General features: G+C 46.5%; 1 protein-coding gene across 1 annotated transcript in view; it reads left to right on the forward strand.

The window, feature by feature from the left end:
* GTF2F2 (general transcription factor IIF subunit 2) overlaps positions 1-7,980 on the forward strand; it is a 177,865-nt gene extending 169,885 nt beyond the window's left edge. The window contains exon 8 of the mRNA XM_066235146.1: positions 6,624-7,980. Within this exon, the coding sequence (XP_066091243.1) occupies positions 6,624-6,743 (120 nt within the window). The 3' untranslated portion in view covers positions 6,744-7,980. The remainder of the gene's footprint in view (positions 1-6,623) is intronic.
* The last annotated feature ends 17,928 nt before the right edge of the window (positions 7,981-25,908 follow it).

Here is a 25,908-nt window from a genome sequence, read left to right on the forward strand (position 1 = left end):
GCATTTCCTTATCTTAAACTGTGAACTCTGTGAGGATAAAAACTGACTTGTACCACTCTACCTGGCACATAGTAGGTGCTAAAATAAATATTTGTGTGAATATATGACTTTTTAAAAAGAACGTTAAACTTCAATCCCGTTAGAACTTTTAAAATTTCCACCTCATTTGGCTTTGTCTCCAACAATGTTTTAGCACTGTAATATAGATTTTAGTAATAAATGTTATTCAAACTCAGGTAATACAATTTAATCTATCAACTTTTATTCCTCAAACTGGGTCATTGTCCTATAAATTAATTGGAAGCAGAATTCTAAAAATGAAAAGAACCAGTGTTAGCTTAGTTTATTTCTATACCTTCTAAGTAATGGCCTCTCAAACACCCCCTTCTTTAGTTCTCTTCGCTCTTTTGTTTACTCTTTTTTTTTTTACAGAGACAGAGGGATAGACAGGAACGGAGAGATGAGAAGCATCAATCATTAGTTTTTTGTTGTGCATTGCAACACCTTAGTTGTTCATTGATTGCTTTCTCATATGTGCCTTGACTGCGGGCCTTCAGCAGACCGAGTAGCCCCTTGCTTGAGGCAGCGACCCTGGGTCCAAGCTGGTGAGCTTTTTTTTTTTTTTTTTTTTTTTTTGCTCAAACCAGATGAGCCCTCGCTCAAGCTGGCGACCTCCGGGTCTCGAACCTGGGTCCTCAGCATCCCAGTTCGACGCTCTATCCACTGCGCCACCACCTGGTCAGGCCCTTTGTTTACTCTTAAGCATACCCTGCCCGCCAGCATGAGTGTGCTAAGCCTCTGTAATGTGCAGGCAAGTGCTATGATAGGAACATGGTTTGATGGGAAAGATAGACATGTAAATAAAGCATTATAATATATTACGAGGGCTATATTATTGAGAGCCGGGACTGTTAAAGTTTCTCTGAGAAAGTGCCATTTGTGCTGAATCTTAAAAGAGAAAGATTTTAGATTTGAAGGAAGAGGATAAGCATTACAGGAAAAAACAGCGTGAAGAAAAAACTAGAAGCCTGCAGCGCAGAAATGGCAAGAATATAAAAGGAAGTATTAGAAGATGAGGCCAAAGGGGAATTCTGGAAAATTGTAAACAGGGATGATATGATCTCACTGTTCTCTACTTGTGTTTTTCCCTATCCTTACCACTACTTTCTCTGCTAATGCTTTGTGCCAGGTTAACTCATTTGATAAGAGTAAAATAGTCTAAGGTTGCAGTTGGGAACATTCTGAAACTGCAGAGGTGTGCCCCCCCCCCCCGAAAAAAGGATTCTGTACTGTGGTGAGATAATGTGACCCTAATCCCATCTTGTTATCTAACAAATTGACAGACTATAAATATTTCATTCCATTCTTACTGTAAAAACAGAAAAAGTGACATTTTCATAAGAAAAGAAAATACTCCATAACCTTTTTTTTTTTTTTTTTTTTTTTTTTTTTTTTTGTATTTTTCTGAAGCTGGAAACAGGGAAAGACAGTCAGACTCCCGCATGCGCCCGACCGGGATCCACCCGGCACGCCCACCAGGGGCAACACTCTGCCCACCAGGGGGCGATGCTCTGCCCCTCCCCGGCGGCGCTCTGTTGCCACCAGAGCCACTCCAGCGCCTGGGGCAGAGGCCAAGGAGCCATCCCCAGCGCCCGGGCCATCTTTGCTCCAATGGAGCCTTGGCTGCGGGAGGGGAAGAGAGAGACAGAGAGGAAGGAGAGGGGGAGGGGCGGAGAAGCAGATAGGCGCTTCTCCTGTATGCCCTGGCCGGGAATCGAACCTGGGACCCCTGCATGCCAGGCCGAAGCTCTACCACTGAGCCAACCGGCCAGGGCCCATAACCTTTTTAATATACTAGTTTAGCAAAATGAAGGTGGACTACATATGAAAACAACTTAAGTTTTACACTTAAGACTTTCTTTATATTTTGTATATAACCCTTTTTAGGCGATTCGCATTCTGTATCTTGATTATAAATGGGCACCCTAGCCTTGAAGTCAGGAGAGCTTCTGTCAGACAAGCACAGTGCTGCTGTGATTGCTCTTTTCAGTTTGACCCATTGCAAAGCATCACAGTTGCATGGTTACTGGTGTCCCGGGTCTTAGCCAATCTCACAATAAAACATTCTTTGGAAATTTACAAAGATGTCATTCTTGGCATCTAAAGTGAAAATCATTTGTGCCCAGCTCATCATTTTTTTTTTCAGCTCATGATTTCTTATTTGAATCCTGTTTAATTAGAAAGTTTATGAAGTGTCCCATTTTTTAAATGTAATTTGAAGTGGCAGACGGCAGACATGCACATGACCTGGATGTCTCAAGCCTTTTTGCTTACTCATTAACACGGGTCCTTAGATAAAGCCAACTGCAGGTGTGGAAGGCAAGCAGGCTTCCTCCTGGGGAAACCCAGGCCTCATTTGATTCATTGCTGCCACCTGCTGGGGCCTGGTGGCTGGGATGGGAAGGCAGCTCAAGTGGTAGACCTGAGCCTATCCAGGGCTCTGGGAGGGACCCGTGTAGAGTTCCAGTATTAGTCAGCTTTGCTTCTACTGCCTTAATGAAAGGACTTTATAAACTGTAGAGCAGGAATCCCCAAACTACAGCCCGCGGGCCGCATGCGGCCCCTTGAGGCCATTTATCCGGCCCCCGCTGCACTTCTGGAAGGGGGCACCTCTTTCATTGGTGGTCAGTGAGAGGAGCATAGTTCCCATTGAAATACTGGTCAATTGTTGATTTAAATTTACTTGTTCTTTATTTTAAATATTGTATTTGTTCCCATTTTGTTTTTTTTACTTTAAAATAACATATGTGCAGTGTGCATAGGGATTTGTTCATAGTTTTTTTTATAGTCCAGCCCTCCAACAGTCTGAGGGACAGTGAACTGGCTCCCTGTGTAAAAAGTTTGGGGACCCCTGCTGTAGAGCATTATGCCAGTGCAAGGCGGTATTAGATGATATTGGTTAATGCATAATCTCCAGCAATGATGAAGCTTAGAGAACCTTTTCAGGGACTCATGTCCTAGAGCAGTGTTTTTCAACCGCTGGTCTGCAGACCAGTCTATCAGAAATTCCGAGCTGATCCGTGAAAGAATTAACTACCCTGATGTATGATTATAAACCCAGTGATCTTAGTTGAATTCACTTATGCTCAGGGTGATTTCTGCCTTAGTGCTCCCCAAAATAATTCTCTTATTTTCACTGGTCCCCAAGTATAAATTGTTGGAAACCACTGTACTGGAGTAGTAGAGCTCAGAGAATCCTTAAAGGAGTTGCTTTGGAACTTTAGTTAAATCAGAGTCTCTTAAGGGCTTTTGAAAATGCAGCTGCCCAGGCCTGCCCCAGAGATTTTATTGATATTTACTAGGTGAAAAGGGAAGCTATTTAGTAGGATTCCCGTGAGGTTCTGATGCAGGTGACCACACTCACAGGCACTGCCTTAAACATGATCTAGATAAGAGCTTATCAGCTATTTTTCTAATTAGTGCCTCATTTCAATAAATAAAAAAGTATTGTAGCTTTCATCTGGGATGAGTCAGTATAATACTGTAACTGGTTCTTTGATGCATACACAAAAATTATTATTGGGTTGGTTCTGTAGCAGGAAAAAAAATCACTTTTAAATATTATAATTAGCTTTTCTTTCTCTTCCAAGAAAGAGGTACAGTACTGTAACTTATATTGGTCACTTTATAGCGGGATGCTTTTTGGCCTTGGGCATTGGCAAGCAAAGGTAGGGTTTAGTATTACCTTTATCATAGCCATCATTCATGAATATAATAATCATTTGGTTAAAATCTATTGAATTTTCAGGTATCTAAAATACCATAATTTAGAATTCTGCCCTTCATTATCACCTGCCTTTTTCCTTCAGAGGGGCCAAGCACAAGAAAGCCACAGCCCCCCATGGTTTTTAGCATGTCTTATGACTTCTTATCCCTCACGCTATCTTGACAAGCTTGACCAAGATACCATAGTAAACACAAGTAATGAGTTTCCTGATAGCAAATTTGAAAACTCATCTACAACTGAGAATTCTAGATACCTGCCATGTACTTGCCTCATAGCATATTATTATTCCAAAAATATGTCGTTTTTTTCTATATGCTACTGCTTCTGAAATGACTGGTTCAAGAATAACTGTCACCCTGGCCAGCTAGCTCAGCAGTAGAGTCAGCCCAGCATGTGGAAGTCCCAAGTTCTATTCCCGGCCAGGGCACACAGGAGAAACACACATGTGTTCTCCACCCTTCCCCCTCTCCTTTTTTTCTGTCTTTCTCTTACCCTCCCGCAGCCAAGGCTCCACTGGAGCAAAGTTGGCCCAGGTGCTGAGAGCGGCTCCATGGCCTCTGCCTCAGGTGCTAGAATGGTTCAGATCGCAGCAGAGCAACACCCCAGATGGTCAGAGCACTGCCCCTGGTGGGCATGCCAGGTGGACCCCGGTCAGGCGCATGCAGGAGTCTGTCTCTGCCTCCCCGCCTCTCACTTTAGAAAAATAAAAAAAATAAAGAATAACTGTCCCTGTGAACTGAGTGAGGCCACTGAATTCCGGGGTAGGTTACACTTGATATATACAGTGTCATCTTAATAAACATCGGCACCAGTAATTTTCTAGTGTATTTTCAACTAGACTTTTTTTTAGCTCTCAGGTTGTTGGCATTCAGGGCTTCCAACTCCTTAATGTAGATGATCCTATATTGAAAGTAGTTATTATATATGTATGGCCAGTAGCCACGGCCACCATCACAGCCGCCTGGCCCATGCAGGTTCGCATTAGATTCAGACAGACAGTATGAAATAACAGAGCCATGAACTGGTGGGCTATCATCTTTAATCCTAGCTTGCACTTGGCGGGCAAGTAAAAACACACACTGGGCTCCAAAACCCACTTGTTCAGGGCTCCCAAAGCCCCTGACTTATCCGAGTTTTCCTAGAATCAAAGGTTTCTAGCTCATTAGCCTTATTCACCTCTGTTCCCCATCTCCTTCTCCTGCACAAACTGACTTCAGCATTCCTCTATCGTGGCTGCCTCTCCTCTCCCCCACGTGGCCTTACTCTGTTCTCCCATAGCAGGGGTCCCCAAACTATGGCCCGCTGGCCACATGCGGCCCCCTGAAGCCATTTATCCGGCCACCACTGCACTTCCGGAAGGGGCACCTCTTTCATTGGTGGTCAGTGAGAGGAGCATAGTTCCCATTGAAATACTGGTCAGTTTGTTGATTGAAATTTACTTGTCCTTTATTTTATTTATTTATTTTTTTTTTTTTTTTTCTGAAGCTGGAAACAGGGAGGCAGTCAAACAGACTCTCGCATGCACCCGACCGGGATCCACCCGGCACACCCACCAGGGGGCAATGCTCTGCCCATCCAGGGCGTCGCTTCTGTTGCAGCCAGAACCACTCTAGCGCCTGAGGCAGAGGCCATGGAGCCATCCCCAGCGCCCGGGCCATCCTTGCTCCAATGGAGCCTTGGCTGCGGGAGAGGAAGAGAGAGACAGAGAGGAAGGAGAGGGGGAGGGGTGGAAAAGCAGATGGGCACTTCTCCTGTGTGCCCTGGCCAGGAATCGAACCCAGGACTTCTGCACGCCAGGTCGACACTCTACCACTGAGCCAACCAGCCAGGGCTACTTGTCCTTTATTTTAAATATTGTATTTGTTCCCTTTTTTTTTTTTACTTTAAGATATGTGCAGTGTGCACAGGGATTTGTTCATAGCTTTTTTTATAGTCTGGCCCTCCAACGGTCTGAGGGACAGTGAACTGGCCCCCTGTGTAAAAAGTTTGGGGACCTCTGCCCTACAGCATGGGCTCCTTCTAGCACGTAATCACTCTTCTCTCAGAACAATGTGATCTGTCTTCCTTTTAAAACCTTTTGGCACGAAATTCTTCCCCCAATACATATTAACATAATCACACCCATTTCAAGCAATCACCTGGGTGACGGGCTTCCATGTGGACAGCGCCATCTTTTTTTTTTTTTTTTTTTTTTTTTTTTTTTATTTTTCCAAAGCTAGAAATGGGGAGAGACAGACAGACACTCTCGCATGCGCCTGACCGGGATCCACCCGGCACACCCACCAGGGGGCGACGCTCTGCCCACCAGGGGGTGATGCTCTGCCCCTCCGGGGGGGGGGGTTGCTCTGCCACGACCAGAGCCACTCTAGCGCCTGGGGCAGAGGCCAAGGAGCCATCCCCAGCGCCCGGGCCATCTTTGCTCCAATGGAGCCTTGGCTGTGGGAGGGGAAGAGAGAGACAGAGAGGAAGGAGAGGGGGAGGGGTGGAGAAGCAGATGGGCGCTTCTCCTGTGTGCCCTGGCCGGGAATCGAACCCGGGACTTCTGCACGCCAGGCCGACGCTCTACCACTGAGCCAACCGGCCAGGGCCCTGGGCAGCGCCATCTTTAACAAAGTGAGCATAATATATTTTATCTGCCCAACAATATATTACATATGTAGAATCAAAAGACAATCCCTTGAACCTCTTTATAGAGAAATCTTACTGCACTTTCAGGGTTATACTTTTTATTACTCATAAGTATGGTTTGGTGTATCATTTTATGTTAAATTTTATTTACTGCCTTCATAATCTCATCTCTTTGGGTTTTTTTGTTTGTTTTGGATTTTATTTTTAGGTGTACCTGAAAGAAATCTTAAAAGAAATTGGCATTCAAAATGTGAAGGGGATCCACAAGAACACCTGGGAGCTGAAGCCGGAGTACAGACACTACCAAGGAGAAGAGAAGAGTGATTGAGGAGACTAAGCCAGGTGCTAGCAGAGCAGCTCAGGCTGATGTGTTGAGCATACGGCATTGATACTTGAACTTGAGCACCATCTGTTATAGGGCTAAAGTGACTGATGCTTTAATTTCTCTAGGTAAATTTTTTTAAACAATTCTTGAAAAGTTACTTACGTGTTTTTTGAGGAGAAATAACAAATTTATTTATAGACTTGTATTAAACCAGATTATCCATGAGGGTTAAGAGGTTATGTAATTAAAGCAAATCAAGGAAATAACTTTCTATTGAGATAAATACTTTTCTGTATTACTTGATTTTTTTTTTAACAGTAGAATACCCAGAGGCTGAAATTGAATACCGCTGTTACCCTTGCATTTCCACTGTAAAATAAAATTCGGATTAAGGAAAGTGGTCCCATTCTCTCCTCTACCTCCAGCTGTCTGATCCTGCCTTGTTCTGGTGCAAGAACTAAACTCTGTTTCCCGTTGCCTTCTGGTTCCCAATGGTTTGAGGCTCGGTGTCCAGAGCAGCTGGATAATGTATGATAAGTCTGTTTAGGACCGAGAGTGCTGGGTGCTGAGTTGCTCGGTTTGTAGCATACGTCTTCCCCAAACCTTGTCTCCTTATGTATGAACTGCCCTGAAACAAGCCTGTGTCCACTGCCCCTGCCTTTTGTTTTGCGGTGACAGTGCCTGCCAAATGGATTTCCAGGGCAGAGCTGCATGTCATTTGAAGCCGTACTTTGGTATTTCTGCAAACGGAGGGGGGGGGGGGTGTTTGTTTGTTTCAGCTTACTTTAGTTACCCTGTACCCATTACACCTGACCGTATCTACTTGAGTCTTTTAAACACGTGAGTTTGTTAAATACTCATTACCTTTTCAATGGAATAATCCATGTGATAGACCAGTGTAGTTCCCGATTAATTTGTTTGGAATTGCTTTTTTATTCAATACTAAAATACAGCTGTTGTCCTGGCTGGATTGTTCAGTAGATTAGGGCATCTTCCCAAGGCTTAGAAGTTGACAGTTTGATCACCAGTCAGGGCACATGCAGGAACAGATCGATGTTCCTGTGTCTGTCTGTCTGTCTGTCTCTCACGCTCTTCCCCCTCTAAAATCAATAAATTTGTAAATTTTTTAATAGAAAATAAGAATAATAAAATATGGCTATTGGTCATGAAAGAGACTCCCTTCCACCTGGGTGTCCGTGTTCTTTTATTTCAGGAGTCTCTTGCTCTGATAAACATGCTTTTGACAGCCAAAAATCAGGAAGTAGAAACCCAAAACCCTCCAAACCACCGTGAGAGTGAGAGGAAGGCTGATAGACATCCAGTAAGATGTCACATCTGAGAGGACAGGAAGGCCCTATTTATAGATGAGATTGTTAAATTCAACCAGTACACACACTTAGAGGATATTTTAACTGTCCAAATGGTGTCAGAATGTAGTAACAATATGCTTGCTGAGCATTGGGAAGATTTGAAATTACATGTCGCCACGCTTCTGAAGTGAGGTAACTAAAAGGAAATGGCTTGCTCTGCTGTATCATAAGCAGCTCTGTGGTTTCAGCAGAGTTGCACTTGTTGCTAATGGTCTGTGAACAGATTTTCTTCAAAGTATATTTTGATCATTGTTGGTACATATCAGTAAAATAAGAGTAAATACTTTTTAGGTTCTTATGTGCCTGACAGTGCGTTAAATGCTCTAAAATATCTTTTTAAATCCTTAGAAATAGTGCTGAGAGATAATATTCATTTTATAGAACCATTTCCTACCCGATATACATACCTTCGTGAGTACTGAGCTGTGTTTGGAGGAACTGTACCCTTGGGGCAAAGTGAGCACCTGAGTGTATTTTCTCAGGATCTGCCCCCTCTAGCACTCCCGGTCTCACCTCCAAACCAGCAGAATGGTGCAGACCCCACAGAGTTGTAAAGGAGAGGGAGCTTGGCATTCCTGCTTGAATTCAGACATCTAAACATCTCTACCCACCAGATGAAGACTAACTTCATCCAGTTCAAGTCAAGATCCTTTTGCTAAAATTTGAATTCCTGTTACACTAGTAACTTCAGAGTGGACTCTTTAAGGCCTCCATAGGAGTCAAGGAGCCGAGTGGAATGTGGTGGGGAGCACTGCGCTGAAGGGCAGCTGCTCATGGGTAGACCTCGCTTGCTGCACACACCCCTTTCGTCTCAATACATTGGCCGTCTTTCCTAACATTTGTGTAAGAGTACAGGAGATGATACACTGCTTCTCTTTTTGACTGCGTTTTCTTCTGACATATGTCCAGAGCAGGTTCCTTTTGAACCTGACTTTTCTTCATATGCTCCCATTCGTTATTCTTCCTGCTTCCTGTCCTTTGAGCAGGTACCAGCATCCAAAAAACAATAGTATGATGTAACATCTGACAGACAAACAGTATAAGCCTCTCATAGTTTAATATAAGAAATTAACAGCTTTTTTTTTTTTCTGTATTTTTCTGAAGCCGGAAACAGGGAGAGACAGTCAGACAGACTCACATGCGCCCGACTGGGATCCACCCGGCACACCCACCAGGGGGCGATGCTCTGTTGCGACCAGAGCCACTCTAGCGCCTGGAGCAGAGGCTGAGGAGCCATCCTCAGCGCCCGGGCCATCTTTGCTCCAGTGGAGCCTCGGCTGCAGGAGGGGAAGAGAGAGACAGAGAGGAAGGAGAGGGGGAGGGGTGGAGAAGCAGATGGGCGCTTCTCCTGTGTGCCCTGGCCAGGAATAGAACCTGGGACTTCTGCACACCAGGCCGACGCTCTACCACTGAACCAACCGGCTAGGGCCTTTTAAAGTCTCTTTTTTTAATTATTTTATTTATTCATTTTAGAGAGGAGAGAGAGAGGGAGAGAGAGAGAGAGAGAGAGACGGGGGGAGGAGCTGGAAGCATCAACTCCCATATGTACCTTGACCAGGCAAGCCCAGGGTTTCGAACCGGCGACCTCAGCATTTCCAGGTCAACGCTTTACCCTCTGCACCACCACAGGTCGAAAATTAACAGCTTTTAATTTTGTTAGAAATCATCTAAATTAAAAAGGACTTTTTATTTTTATTTTGTACCTTTTTTTTTTTTTTTTTTACAGAGACAGACAGGAATGGAGAGATGAGAAGCATCAATCATTAGTTTTTCATTGCATGTTGCAACACCTTAGTTGTTCATTGATTGCTTTCTCATGTATGCCTTGACCACAGGCCTTCAGCAGACTGAGTAACCCCTTGCTCAAGCCGGTGAGCTTTTGCTCAAACCAGATGAGCCTGCGCTCAAGCTGGCGACCTCGGGGTCTCAAACCTGGGTCTTCCGCATCCCAGTCCGACGCTCCATCCACTGCGCCACTGCCTGGTCAGGCAAGACTTTTTAGATGTTTTTGCTTCAAGTTGAAAGATTGTGTGAAGTCATTTAGTCTTAAATTTTAGAGTTTTAAGGAATGATAGTTATTAGTTAAGTGAGTGGCAGGGAGGCAGAGACAGTCCTGCATGTGCTCTAACCAGGATCCACCCAGCAAACCCCATCTGGGGCTGCTGCTCTGTTGCTTGGCAACCAAAATATTTTTAGCACCTGAGGCGAGGCCTTGGAGCTGTCCTTAGTGCCTGGGGTCAACTTGGTTGAACCATTTGAGCCATGGCTGTGGGAGGGGAAGGGGAGAGAGGGTGGGGAATGATAGAGAAGAAGATGGTCACTTCTGTGTACCCTGACCAGGAATTGAACCTGGGAGTTCCACACACCAGGTCAACATTCTACCATTTAGCCAACCAGCCAGGGCCTTTTTTTTGAAGACAGAAAGAGAAAGGAGGAAGAAAGAAGCATTTATTTGTTGTTCTACTTAATTGTGTACTCATTGTTCACTTCCCATATGTGCCCTGACCAGGGATTGAACCTGCAACCTTATTGTTTTGGGACAGTGCTCCCTTGGTATTTTGGGACAATGTTCTAACCAACTGAGCTACCCTGCTGGAGGCAAGAATGATTTTAAGTATACCTTTATTTAAGTGAGAGGAGGGGAGGCAGAGATAGACTACCACATGTGCCCCAATCGGGACCCACCTGGCATGCCCACTAGGGGACAATGCTCTGCCCATCTGTGGCCCTTGCTCCATTTCAGCTGGGGCTATTCTTTAGTGCCTGAGGCGAAGACCATGGAGCCGTCCTCAGTGTCCAGGACCAACTTGCTCCAATTGAGCCATGCCTGCAGGAGGGGAGGAGGAGAGAGAGAGAGAGAAGCAAGAGGGAGAGAAGTGGAGAAGCAGGTGGGCACTTCTCCTGTGTGCCCTGACCAGGAATTGAATCCAGAACATCCACAGGCCAGGCCAACGCTCTACCACTGAGCCAACCGGCCAGGGCCAAAGTATACCATATTTTTAAATGTTGAAATTTGTATTTATAAGGTCTTAAGAAAATACAGGTTTTTTCCTGTTTTATGGAAATGTAATTACACCAAAAGAATACGTTGCTGAACTAAAAACGTGAATCTGGTACAGTTGTGGAACACAGTGGCTATTGCTTTGACAAGTGTTTATTGACCGTGAGTATACTCCAGGCACTGCAGATACAAAAGCCCTGAGCATAAGAGGCATTCACAGTCTCGTGAATACAGAATGTGGGCGAGTAGCAATACCATGTGGGTAATGACATGTGAACTAATAGTTGCAATCAATCAAAATATTCCAGTTAATTCATTGTTGCCATTTAGATTCTATATGGATTTCTAATTTTAAAGCATTTGAATGCAGTAATATATACGTAATTTTAAAACTTCCTTGAATTTAACCATTGATGATTTATAAGACACAAGGATTTATATAATGTCTAAGAATCATTGTGAATACATACAGTGGATGTCTAAAATATATCGGTCTCATTAATAGAATGCTGAATTAAAGATTTTACTGGACTGATCCTCATGACATTTAAGCCTTACTTCTGGTTGTCATTCTTTGAACAAAAACCTATGAAGCCCTGGCCCTGGCCGGTTGGCTCAGTGGTAGAGCGTCGGCCTGGCGTGCAGGAGTCCCAGGTTCAATTCCCGGCTAGGGCACACAGGAGAAGCGCCCATCTGCTTCTCCTCCCCTCCCCCTCTCCTTCCTCTCTGTCTCTCTCTTCCCCTCCTGCAGCCAAGGCTCCACTGGAGCAAAGTTGGCCCAGGCGCTGAGGATGGCTCCATGGCCTCTGCCTCAGGCGCTAGAATGTCTCTGGTTGCAACAGAGCAACGCCCCAGATGGGCAGAGCATCACCCCCTGGTGGGCGTGCCAGGTGGATCCTGGTCGGGCGCATGTGGGAGTCTGTCTGACTGCCTCCCCATTTCCAACTTCAGAAAAAAAAAAACCAAAAAAAAAAAAAAAAACCTATGAAGCCCTTTGGCCATTCATTTATTCAGTAAAAATCCACTGAAATATGCCACTGTGTGCCAGGCAGTAGTGGTAAAGGTAGTTATTGGGAATGTGCTTCGTTTGCTGCCAGTTCTTTGCCTACTTTACTAAATAAGCAAGAAGAATAATAGTGGAAGCTTGTTGGACCCTTGCTATGTGCCATGTGGTAAGCATTTGACTCATATAACTCATTCCTCACAGCAACCCTGCACATAGGTTCTCTTAATACCCTTGATTATAGAGGTTCAGGTACCAAGAAGGTGAAGGACCAAGGCCATACAGTGAGCAGGGCCAGAGCCAGATTCAGCCCCTAGAACAGCATTCTGGAGCACAGGCTCTCAGTTGCCCTCAGGTGTATGTAGGTCATGGGCGCAGACTGCTGATTTCCCATAGCAGTACTTTGCCTGCCCAGGGGCTCTCATATTTGGGTTTGTTGTTGTGATTATTATTATTGAGGTGTAATTTCTCACATTTGATTTCTTACTAATGGGTAGCAGGATCTCAAGAGTTGAGTTGTGTTGCCTGACTAGATGGTGGTGCAGTGGTTAGAATGTCCAACAGGGATGCAGAAGGACCCAGATTCAAAACCCTGAGGTCGCCAGCTTGAGTGTGGGCTCATCCGGCTTGAGCATGAGGTTGGTGGCTTGAAGCCCAAAGGTCGCTGGCTTGAAGCCCAAGGTCACTGGCTTGAGGCGCAGGTCACTGGCTTGAGCAAGGGATCACTCACTCTGCTGTAGCCCTCTCCCATCATCAAGGCACATATGAGAAGCAATCAATGAACAACTAAGGAGCCGCAACGAAGAATTGATGCTTCTCATCTCTCTCCCTTCCTGTCTATCCCTATCTGTCCCTATCTCTGACTCTGTTTCTGTCCAAAAAAAAAAAAAAAAAAAAAAGAATGAGTTCAGTTGTTTTGACTTCAGAGATTTGTTTTCCAGTTCTTGTTCGAGTTCTGGAGTTTCTTACTGTGGACTGATGTTCCCTTTTTTGCTCTAGATTCAGATGAGCTATTTCCCAGAAATGATTGCAAATGGCCAATGTACTGTATTTACTTACATCCTACACACACACCCCCACCACCACCACCAGTAAATGTTCAGTTCCAGGCTCATGAGAGAGTTGCTGACCTGGCTGATGACAGTTGAGGGTCTCTGCCATGGCTTATGAGCAAACAGGAAGCCCGTTAGCTTGGGAAGGTAAGCTGAAAAGTAGAATGGTCTTTGCTTTCAGAACTCACAGTATTGAGGAGGACTTTGAAACAAATAAATGACAGCGTGGTGTGGTAACTGCAGCAATAGAAATACATGGCAGAATGTTTTAAGAGCTACCTGGATTCACATCCTGTGGCTTAAAGCAAGTTGTTTATCATCTGTGCCTTAGTTTCCTCATCTGCAAAGTGGAATATTAAGAGTATCTATCACCCTGTCCAGATAGTTGGGTTGGTTGGAGCATCATCCCAGAGCACAGAGGTTGCCAGTTTGATCCCAGGTCAGGGTACATACAGGAACAGATCAGTGTTCCTGTCTCTCTCTCTCTCTCTCTCTTCGTCTCTCTCTCTCTTTCCCTCTCCCTCACCCTCTCTCTCTCTCCCCCTCTCTCCCCCCTGCCTCTCACTGAAATCAATAATTTTTTTAAAGAGTATGAATCTCATATAATTGTGAAAATTAAATAAATCAGTATATATAAAGTGCTTAGAACTCTCCATGATACATAGAAGGTACTTTATCAGTATTAGCTTTAACATTTAAAATATGGAACCAGCACAGAGAATGAAATGATTAATTACATCTTTAGGGAATTAGGAAAGTCTTCTTAGAGGAATTGGCATCTGAAGTGGGCTTGGAAGGGATTTAGGAGTTCAGTAAGGGTCCAGAGGCAGGAAATACAGAAAAGGCCAGGGCATTGGGGCCTGCTTCACACGGGGGTTGAGGTGAACCCACACACACCTGTGGTATACTTCCAGCTAGAGCTCGATAGGAAGTGTGGCTAGACAGTCTCGGTCTGATGGAAGAGGTGGAGGTCAGGTCATCTTACCATGGGCCAGATGGAATGAATGAGGAGTTAGGCAGGGCTAACCTCCTTCGGTTGTACACACAAGTTCAAAATGATGCAAGCAATTAAATTTTTTCCCTATTTGCAACATTATTTTTATACTTCCAGTGATACATAATGCTCCATTTCTACCCAGCTGGGCAGGAGGGTTAGGGAATACTTTAAGTTCTGCCACCAAGGAAGGACTTTTCCCTAGAGAAAATGTAAGAGGATAGACTGCTCTTCAGCAGACATCTGTTGAGCTTCGCCCTGCCGCAGCCTAGGTGCCACCCCCGGGGCTGGAGTGGAAGCCAGGGGCACCGAATAAGACCCAGCCTCACCTGGGTCGCACTCAGCTGCCTGGGAACCTGCAGACGGCTCCTGTCAGGGACGAGGTGAGAGCCGGTCAGGGCCTGAGCACAGTGTTAGAGGCCCATTCTGCTGCCTTGAGAAATTCTAGGGTTAACAGGTGGAGTCCTTCTCTGAAAGGGAAGAAAGTCCTTGGTATGTTTAGAGACAGAGACCTTGAATTCCATCCACTGGGCGAGCGTCCACAAAGCCAACAGTGGAAGGAGTCGTACCTCACATAAATTTGGGAAATAAATATCACTTCCTTGTTTTGCTAAATGTCTAAGAAAGCAATTGTGAATAATTATTTCCTACTGTAGTGGGTAAGAGATCTGCTTTTTTTTTTCATGCCCTGTTTATTAAAGTGACCAATTGTCCTCCTTTAGAGAGGACAGTTCTTTTTTTATTTTAATGGGGTGACAATATGCCTTAAACTTATTTTAATGGGGTGACATTGATAAGTCAGGGTACATATGTTCAGAGAGAACATCTCCAGATTATTTTGACATTTGATTATGATGCATTCCCATCACCTGAAGTCAAATTGTCTTCCGTCACCTTCTAACTGGTTTTCTTTGTGCCCCTCCCCGCCCCAAACCCCAACTTCTCCCCCCCCACCCCATAACCACCACACTCTTGTCCATGTCTTTGAGGAGATCTGCTAATTTTTTTTCTTTTCCTTTTTTTTTTGTATTTTTCTGAAGCTGGAAACGGGGAGAGAGAGTCAGACAGACTCCCGCATGCGCCCGACCGGGATCCACCCAGCATGCCCACCAGGGGGCGATGCTCTGCCCACCAGGGGGCAATGCTCTGCCCCTCCGGGGCGTTGCTCTGTTGCGACCAGAGCCACTCTAGCGCCTGGGGCAGAGGCCAAGGAGCCATCCCCAGCGCCCGGGCCATCTTAGCTCCAATGGAGCCTCGCTGCGGGAGGGGAAGAGAGAGACAGAGAGGAAGGTGAGGGGGAGGGTGGTGAGGCAGATGGGTGCTTCTCCTGTGTGCCCTGGCCGGGAATCAAACCCAGGACCTCTGCATGCCAGGCCGACGCTCTACCACTGAGCAAACCGGCCAGGGCTTTCTTTTCTTTTTTTTTATTTTTCTGAAGTTGGAAACAGGGAGGCAGTCAGACAGACTCCCGCATGCACCCGACCGGGATCCACCGGCATGCCCACCAGGGGGCGATGCTCTGCCCCTCTGGGGCGGTGCTCTGTTGCGACCAGAGCCATTCTAGTGCCTGAGGCAGAGGCCACAGAGCCATCCTCAGTGCCCGGGCAAACCTTGCTCCAATGGAGCCTTGGCTGCGGGAGGGGAAGAGAGAGACAGAGAGGAAGGAGAGGGGGAGGGGTGGAGAAGCAGATGGGCGCCTCTCCTGTGTGCCCTGGCCGGGAATGAACCCGGGAATCCCACACGCCAGGCCGACGCTCTACCACTGAGCCAACCGGCCAGGGCAGGAGAGATCTGCTATTTTTAAAGCAGAGGAGACCAAGATAAGTTATTGTCCATCTCAGTGGAACTGGAGCAGCTAAAGCTAGAACTCAAGTCTGCTTGAGCTGAAGCTTTTGCTAGTGTTGCTGGCCTGACAACATTCACTTTCTCAGGGCTCCTGCCTTTGGGTGAGAAGCCTTATCTCCACATGGAGCCCAAGGTCTGAGTGGAGAGCAAGGGCCAGCCTTGCAGAGAACTTGGGCCAACAGACCTGTTCCACTGCAACTTCCAGAGGTAGTGAGAGTCCTTATTACCCGCCACGTTTTAAATCCTCTTAGAAAAGAAAACTCTTAATCACCTTCCAACAGCATTGGCAAGTAAAACCTTGCTCCTGTCAAACAGGCAGCTTCTGAAACCACATTTGTTAACTGTCCACATAAAGATTTATCTGAAGGTCCAGAGCCTCATCCCGCTCACTTCGTGTATTGAAATGAAAACACCTGTGCGTGTGGATGTCCCAGGTAGAGTCCAGTTGCAACTGGACACCAAGTCATCAGTTGGGAAAGGACAGAAGAAAAACAGGATTATTTTAAGTAATATTAAAAACAAAAACAAAAGAAAACTTTTCAGTTGGGCCCAACTGGTTGATTTCCTCATGAAAAAATGGAGTGTCACATGCAAGAAAAGAAAAGTGAAGGAGCCAGGGAGCTAGGACTGGGGTTTCACGTTCTCCATGGTATCTAATACTTCTTTTGCCAGATTTTCCAATCAGTTGCCATCAGCAGTAATCTGGGATGGAGAAACTTGTGTGGTTTAGAAGAAGTGGCTGGAGAGGGGCTGCTCAGCAGGAAAGGGCATCAGTACTGGCTGGGAGGTGGGCAAAGATGATCTTTAATGTTCTAAGATTCTGTAATTCTAGACTGGATGTGGCCAGGCTTGCCCGTCACTCTTGCCTGTCCTGAGACTGGAAAGGGGCTTGCTACTTGATTCTCACTCGGAGCATCTACACGTGGCACAGGCCCAGCTGCAATGCACACTGAGTTCTACGCAACATCCTGTTGTGGACAGGATGGCAGGCACTGGACAGGTGTATGTGTTCCAGATAAAGACCATTCACTGCTTGACTTCATAACATCACCTACCCCTACCCTGGGCCCACCTTCTCCCACATCCTCGTGTGCACTCAGAAGTATTTGTCACCCAGTCCTGATTCGGCTCTGTCCTCAGGGTTCTCAGCAGGAAGGAGGAGGAATCCACCCGAGTCGGCTCAGTGGCAGGAAGGACACCCTCCCAGGGACTGGCCCTTCTCCCAGCCTCTCTCAGGGCCACTAGGTCTTTATCGTGGCCTGCCTCTGTGCATCCGCCCCACACCGTTCTCTGAGGCTGGCTCCCTGGCTCCAGGCGGTTCATGTTCTCCCGTAACTTCTGCATGCAGTGTGCTTTGTCTTGACATGGGGCCAGCTCAGGCCTCAGTTCTTACTTTTCAGCTCAGCTTCCCAAAACTGGCTGGCTCTAATTCTGGTTCCCATCTCTGGATTTCCCAGAAGAGTGTGACTGCTGCCCATCTGAGATCAGGTGTCAGGCCCTAATCTGCTTACTAAAGAGACACATGTACGGCCAGAGAAGCCCCTTCCAGGGTGGCTGTCCCTGCAGGGGCAGAAACACTTCCCAAGGAAGGCTGTCTAGCAAGCACTCCACGCAGTGACCACCTCTCCCACTGAGCCAGTAACTCAGGAACACACATCAGGGAAGTTTTTGTTTCAAGATTTTATTTATTGATTTTAGAAAGGGAGAGAAGGAGAGAAAGGTGGGGGAGAGGAGTGGGAAGCATCAGCTCATAGTTGCTTCTCGTATGTCCCTTGACCAGGCAAGCCCAGGATTTTGAACTGGCCACCTCAGCATTCCAGGTTGACAGTTTATACACTGTGCTACCACAGGTCAGGCTGGGAAGATAAGTATTTTGAAATCACAGTTTGTCACTAATCAGGTCATTGCTCCATTTTTTCCTCTGGTTAAGATCTGTGCCTAGAGACCAGCAACTAAAGACATCAAGTGTGAGCCTGACCTGTGGTGGTGCAGTGGGTAAAAGCATCAACCTGGAACACTGAGGTTGCCGGTTCAAAGCCCTGGGCTTCCCTGGTCAAGGCACATATGGGAGTTGATCCTTTCTGCTCCTCCCTCCCTTCTCTCTCTGTCTCTCTCTCTCTCTAAAATGAATAAATTTTAAAAAAAATCTAAAAAAAATAATCTCTCAGATTTGGGGGATAACTTCTTAAAGACATAAAGTGTGGGGGAAAGGCTCACCAGTGAGTTTCAAGGTAATGGTGAAGCTATGAGGAAAATCCCCCCCAATTTTAAAATTGTGGTTATTCCCATGTAGAGAGAAAAGAACCAATAGAAGAGTAATGAGTCCTCATTACTCAAGCTCAGCACATAAAAGACTACTCTGTTGGGTACATAATGTGAAAGAGCCAAAATTGCTGTAAAAGCAACAGTCATCTACCACTTTACACTGTTGGGCAGATAAAATATATTATGCTCACTTTGTTAAAGATAGCACTGCCCACCTGGAAGCCTATCACCCAGGTGATATTAATGTGTGTTGGGGGTGGGCTGTGGGCAGGCAGGATCCTTGTAGCCTGGGGGGCTTCGTTTTAGGACTAAGCCTTTCCCACCCTTTTTGATGTGGGATGGTACAATCCCATTATGCCCCAGATAAGTGACTTTGTATTAAAGACTTCCCTATTTTGTATATTGAATTAAAGGTTTTGATTTCTGCACTATTAAAGTGGGGCAGACCGGGAGCTTGCTCTCTCGGTTCCTGAGATTAGCATTAGAGCAAAGAGCAGGTTGGAGAGCAGAGTAAGGCCATATGGAGGAGTGGAGAGGCAGCAAAGATGGTGGAGTGCTGAAAGAGAAGCCAGTTTGTGAAGAGTTTGTGCAGAGTTTGTGCAGGGAGAAGGAAGGAGATGGGGAACAAAGGAGAATGAGGCTGGTAAGCTAGAAACCTTTGATTCTAGGTGTAAAGCCAGTAGCCAAGGCTACCATCACAGCTGCCCGGCCCATGCAGGTTCACATTGGATTCGGACAGTCAGTAAAGAAACAACGGAGCCAAAAACTGATGGGCTGTCATCTTTAATTCTAGCTTGCACCCAGCGGGCAAGTAAAAACACACACTGGGCTCCAAAACCCACTCACATTCAGTGCTCACAAAGCTACTGACTTATCCGAGTTTTCTAGAATCAAAGGTTTCTAGCTCACCAGACTTATTCACCTCTGTTCCCCATCTCCTTCCTTCTCCCTGCACAAACTCTACACAAACTGGCTTCTCACTCAACACTCCGCCATCTTGGCTGCTTCTCCTGGCCACATGGCCTCTTTCTGCTCTCCTCTCTGCTCTCTCCTCTAATGATAATCTCAGGAACCAAGAGAGCAAGCTCCTGTTCTGCCCCCATTTTATAGTGTAGAAATCCAAACCTTCAATCCAATATACAAAATAGGGAGTCTCTAATACAAAGTCACTTATCTGAGGCATGATGGGATTGTACCACCTCGCATCAAAAAGGGTGGGAAAGGCTTAATCCCAAAACCAAGCCCCAGGTTACAACGATCCTGCCTGCCCACAGCCTGCCCCCAACACACATTAATATCACCTGGGCGACGGCCTCCACGTGTGCCATCTTTAACAAAGTGAGCATAATATATTTCATCTGCCCAACACTAGGAAACTCGGATAAGTCAGTAGCTTTGTGAGCACTGAATGAGTAGGTTTTGGAGCCTAGTGTGTGTTTTTACTTGCTCACCGGGTGCAAGCTAGGATTAAAGCTGATGGCTCACCAGTTCATGGCTCTGTTGTTTCATTACTGTCTGTCCGAATCCAATGCGAACCTGCATGGGCCAGGCAGCTGTAATGGTGACTGCGGCCACTGGCTTTACATACACATATTATTAGCAACAGTTTAAAAGTATTTGATTCTCGCCCTGGCCGGTTGGCTCAGCGGTAGAGCGTCGGCCTAGCGTGCGGAGGACCCGGGTTCGATTCCGGCCAGGGCACATAGGAGAAGCGCCCATTTGCTTCTCCACCCCTCCACCGCGCCTTCCTCTCTGTCTCTCTCTTCCCCTCCCGCAGCCAAAGCTCCATTGGAGCAAAGATGGCCCGGGCGCTGGGGATGGCTCTGTGGCCTCTGCCCCAGGCGCTAGAGTGGCTCTGGTCGCAACATGGCGACGCCCAGGATGGGCAGAGCATCACCCCCTGGTGGGCAGAGCGTCGCCCCATGGTGGGCGTGCCGGGTGGATCCCGGTCGGGTGCATGCGGGAGTCTGTCTGACTGTCTCTCCCTGTTTCCAGCTTCAGAAAAATGCAAAAAAATAATAATAATAAAATAAATAAATAAATAAAAGTATTTGATTCTCAGTTCTAAGAAGGTTGAGGTGATGTGTTAACTTACGCATTGCTAATGTTCATGGAAAAACACTTTTAGCATCTTGGAGAATTTAACAGTGATGTCTGTCCCTATTCTACAGAGGCAGAACAAAGGCACAGAAAAGATGAACCATTCACACCACACTGCCTACAGTGGCGGAGCTGGGGCCTGAGCACACTCCCAGCCATGGCCTCTCCAGCCTCAGGATGCTCAGCCAGTCTGGTTATCAGAACCCTGAGGGGATGTGGTGAGATGCAGCCGGCTAGCCACTACCTGACAGAACTGAAACATATCCCTTGGGAAGGGCCTAACTCTATATTTTTATAAAGCTCCACAGTTATTTCTGATGATCAGCCAAGTCTGGAAACAATTGCACTCAACAAAGGTTCCATCCAGAAAACTAATGAAGAGTGGTCGCGTTTTCCTGGCTCTGACAGCCTGTGGGAAAGTTCCAGGCTTCTCTGACAGCACGGGGGGGGGGGGGGGGGGGGGGGGGGGGGGGTGTTCCTTCTACACGGCACAGCCCATAGCTATGCTGACAAATTGGGAAGGGTTTCTGCTGACAGCACGACCTGAACACCTTGTGAAGCCTCCCCTCATCTGAAGCCCAGGGATGTGAATCCCTGTCCCCCGCGGGCAAGGACTGCAAGGGCAGTGAGACCTACTGGTGAGGTGGCTCAATGCCGGCTCTGTAGTAAATGTTTAATGAAGGCTCAGTGTTGAATCTCCTCCTAGAGCTACTGTCACTGAATGATAAAGGTAACTTGCCTTTCACATCTTTTATTTCTAGCCATTTCACAGGAAATGGCCAAAAGCCTTTAACAGGGATGAAAATTTTGGACCCAGGAAATCCAATATTGGCTAATGGCAGTAGTTTTTAATCAAAAGACCAATAGTAACTGCAGTTTGGGGTAAAGCAAAGGTAAATATTGACTGGAGCCCTTGCTAACTGGCTTAGAACCCTGTGGGTTCATGTGCCCCAACACTGGGTGTAAAGCCAGAAGCCACGGCCACTATCACAGCAGCCTGGCCCATGCAGGTTCGCACTGGATTCAGACAGTCGGTAAAGAAACAGCGGAGCCAAAAACTGATGGGCCATAGTCTTTAATTCTAGCTTGCACCCAGCGGGCAAGTAAAAACACACACTGGGCTCCAAAACCCACTCACATTCAGTGCTCACAAAGCTACTGACTTATCCGAGTTTCCTAGAATCAAAGGTTTCTAGTTCACCAGCCTTATTCTCCTCAGTTCCCCATCTCCTTCCTTATCCCAGATACAAACTCTGCACAAACTGGCATCTCACTCAGCACTCCGCCATCGTGGCTGCTTCCCCTGGCCACATGGCCTCTTCTGCTCTCTGCTCTGCTCCCTCTGCTCTCTCATGCTAATCATCCCAGGAACCAAGAGCAAACTCTCGTTCTGCCCCCATTTTATAGTGTAGATTCAAACCCTTTAATCCAATATACAAAATAGGGAAGTCTCTAATACAAAGTCACTTCTCTGAGGCATGATTGGATTGTACCACCCCACATCAAAAAGGGTGGGAAAGGCTTAATCCCAAAACGAAGCCCCAGGCTACAACGATCCTGCCTGCCCCCCAACACACAGTAATATCACCTGGGCAACGGCCTCCATGTGGGCAGCGTTATCTTTTACAAAGTGAGCATAATATATTTTATCTGCCCAACACCGGGTCCTCACTCAACCCAGGGCCACCAGAGCAGGAAGCCAGTTCTGTCCACCCCTGCATAGTCAGTCCTTGACCCCCTACATCTCTGATTTGGTCCCTCCTTAGGGCCACTGTCCCAGTGTAAACTGAAAGGAGGAAGTACTTTTCACCCTGTGAGCATAAACTTACCCGTGAAAATACCAGCCTGACATTTGGGATTTTAGGTCCCTTGGTTCTTTCTCTTATAAGATCTACTCCCACTTCCTTGCCCTTTAAGACCTAACTTCTACATTTGAGAAGAAAAGACCAAAAAGAATGGATGGAGGGTGTTGGGCAGATAAAGTGTATTATGCTCACTTTGTTGAGGATGGCGCTGCCCACGAGGAGGCCATTGCCCAGGTGATATTAATGTGTGTTGGGGGCAGGCTGTGGGCAGGCAGGATCCTTGTAGCCTGGGGCTTGGTTTTGGGATTAAGCCTTTCCTACCCTTTTTGATGTGGGGTGGTACAATTCTATCATGCCTCAGAAAGTGACTTTGTATTAGAGACTTCCCTATTTTGTATATTGGATTAAAGGTTTGGATTTCTACACTATAAAATAGGGGCAGAGCGGGAGCTTGCTCTCTTGGTTCCTGAGATTATCATTAGAGGAGAGAGCAGAGAGGAGAGCAGAAGGAGGCCACGTGGAGGAGACCAGGAGAAGCAGCCAAGATGGCGGAGTGCTGAGTGAGAAGACAGTTAGTGCAGAGTTTGTACAGGGAGAAGGAAGGAGATGGGGAACAGAGGTGAATAAGTCTGGTGAGCTAGAAACCTTTGATTCTAGGAAACTCAGATAAGTCAGTAGCTTTGTGAGCACTGAATGTGAGTGGGTTTTGGAGCCCAGTGTGTGTTTTTACTTGCCTGCCAGGTGCAAGCTAGAATTAAAGATGACAGCCCATCAGTTCTTGGCTCCGTTGTTTCTTCTTTACCGACTGTCCGAATCCAATGCGAACCTGCATGCTCCAGGCTGCTTTTATAGTGGCCCTGGCCATAGCCACTGGCTTTACAGAGGGCCTGACCAGGAGGTAGCGCAGTGGCTAGAGTGTCAGACTGGGACACAGAGGACCCAGATTCAAAACCCTGAGGTCTCCGGCTTGAGTGTGGACTCATCCAGCTTGAACACAGGCTCAAGTGTGGAGTCACTGGCTTGAGCGTGGGATTGTGGACATGACCCCCCGGTCGCTGGCTCAAATCCAAAGGTCACTGGCTTGAAGCCCAAGGTCGCTAGTTTGAGCAGGGTGTCACTCATTCTGCTGTAGCCAACCAGTCAAGGCACATATGAGAAAACCAACAAGGTTTCCCAGCAAAGAATTGATGCTTCTCATCTCTCTCCCTTCCTGTCTGTCCCTATCTGTCTATCTCTCTTTTGTCTCTGTCACACAAAAAAAAGAATGGATGAAGGAAACCCTTCTTCCTGGTCACTCTTTAGAAGACAGGCACTTTTTTTTTTTTTAAGATTTTACTGATTTTAGAGTGTTGGGCAGATAAAATGTATTATGCTCACTTTGTTAAAGATAACAGGAGGAGGCCGTCGCCCAGGTGATATTAATGTGTGTTGAGAATTGTTGTACCCTGAGGCTTGGTTTTGGGATTAAGCCTGTCCCACCCTTTTTGGTGTGAGGTGGTACAATCCTATCATGCCTCAGAGAAGTGACTTTGTATTAGAGACTTCCCTATTATGTATATTGGATTAAGGGTTTGGATTTCTACACTATAAAATGGGAACGGAGTGGGAGTTTGTCCCTCTTGGTTCCTGGGATGATTAGCATGAGAGAGTAGAGCCAGCAGCGGAAGGAGGCCATGTGGAGGAGGCCAGGAGAAGCAGCTAAGATGGCGGAGTGCTGAGTGAGATGCCAGTTTGTGTAGAGTTTGTATCTGGGATAAGGAAGGAAATGGGGAACAGAGGAGAATAAGTTTGGTGAGCTAGAAACCTTTGATTCTAGGAAACTTGGATAAGTCAGTAGCTTTGTGAGCACTGGATGTGACTGGGTTTTGGAGCCCAGTGTGTATTTTTTACTTGCCCGCCGGGTGCAAGCTAGAATTAAAGACTATGGCCCACCAGTTTGTGGCTCCGTTGTTTCTTTACCGACTGTCCAAATCCAATGCGAACCTGCATGGGCCGGGCTGCTGTGATAGTGGCCCTGGCCACGGCTTCTGGCTTTACATAGAGAGAGGGAAAAAAAGGCAGGGGGGAAGGAGGAACATAAAGCACCAACTCACAGTTGCTTCTCTTATGTGCCTTGACCTGGTACAGGGTCTCAAACTGGCCACCTCAGCGTTCCAGGTCAATGCCTTATCCACTGTGCCATCACAGGTCAGGCTTGCTTTCTTTTTTTAAGAGACAGAAAGGGAGAGAGAGATGAGAAGCATCAGCTTGTCACTTCAGTCATTCATTGCTTCTCATACGTGCATTGATGGGAGGGAGGGTGGTTAAGCCAAGCCAGTGACCCCCTGTTCAAGCCAGTGGCCTTGGGATCATGCTGATGATCCCTCCCTCAAGCTGGCAACCCCGCACTCTTGCCAGCAACCTGAGACCTCGGAGTCCCAGGTCGACACTATCCATTGTGTTACCACCGTGTGGGCTGAAGGACAGGCATTATCAATCATACCTTAAGTCTTACGCACTTTGGGGTACACAGTGGTGAAAATTAGAAGGATATATGATGCTCAGAGTTCTTACTGGGTTTTCCTCTTAATTAGCTTTTGTGACCCAAGAAGTAGACATTGCTGAAATGAGGAAATGCTTGCCTCAGACAACAGAGTCTGGGCACGTTTCTGTTTTGGTGCAACAGTTAGTCTCCTCTACCTTAAACCAGCTTGAGCTGAGAACTTGTCCCAGCTCTTTTTTTTACGGTGAATTCATCTTATTTGAAAGGAATTTGCTGCCTTCCATCCTCAGCAGAAATGAGTGCACAGCTCTGATATTTATCGAAGTAGAAACCACACCCGCACAGGATCTGCTTTGGGGTTTGGAGAGGGTGGTGATGCCACAGCTCGTGAGGACGGACTTGCCAAGTGTAGCATCCACTGGGTACGAGAACAAATGTCGGAGACTTTCAGGAGTTAAGATGTTACTTTATTGGCCAGTTTAACCTGCGCAGGGGCGAACTCCCGAGATGTCCGGAGACACCGTGCCCACAAGGAGCTGCAAATGGGAGCCGCACCTAGCACTCACAGCTAAATCTTTTTATAAGCTAAGCAAGCAAGCCTCATACAGAAGCAGATGTGGCGGTAACCTATTTGCTAAGGGGGCTGCACATAGCATAGCAACAGGGGCTGGGGTCTAGCTCATTGGCGAATTCCAAACCTAAACTTCTGATAAGGGTCTTTTAACCAATAGAATGCAAACCTTTGTCTCTTTTTCCTTTTTTTTTTTCTTCTCTCTCAGCTTCCCAGAGTCCCTATCTGTCTCTGCTTCTTGAACGACCTTGGGCATGTTACTCCTAACAGAACAGGAGCAGGACCTGCCTATAACCCTTAAGTTCCCTGTTCCATTAGTGCCCTGCTTATTTTCTGATTTTCTCTTGGTCCTTACATTCCCTACTCCTTTTAGGGCATAAATCAAATCCTTGATTCTTCATCAGTGGGGAGAATGGTATAAGTCTGGGGCTTATGAGAATTTTCTACTTTAGCTGTAGCTATAAGCTAATTAGGTCAGGGGTTCTCCTTAGTATGTGCTGGCACGCTGATAGTGTGCCCTTAGTACTACAAGCTTTACGGACTAATTTCTTTCTGCCTTGCATTTTTTTTTCTGTACTAATTTCTTACAACTTGCACAAACCTTCTGCAACTTACACAAACCTTCTGCAACTTACACAAACCTTCTGCAACTTTTATGCACTTTCTTATTTAGAAATAAC

The sequence above is a fragment of the Saccopteryx bilineata genome, chromosome 6 (assembly GCF_036850765.1).
Source record: "Saccopteryx bilineata isolate mSacBil1 chromosome 6, mSacBil1_pri_phased_curated, whole genome shotgun sequence".
Taxonomy (NCBI): Eukaryota; Metazoa; Chordata; class Mammalia; order Chiroptera; family Emballonuridae; genus Saccopteryx; species Saccopteryx bilineata.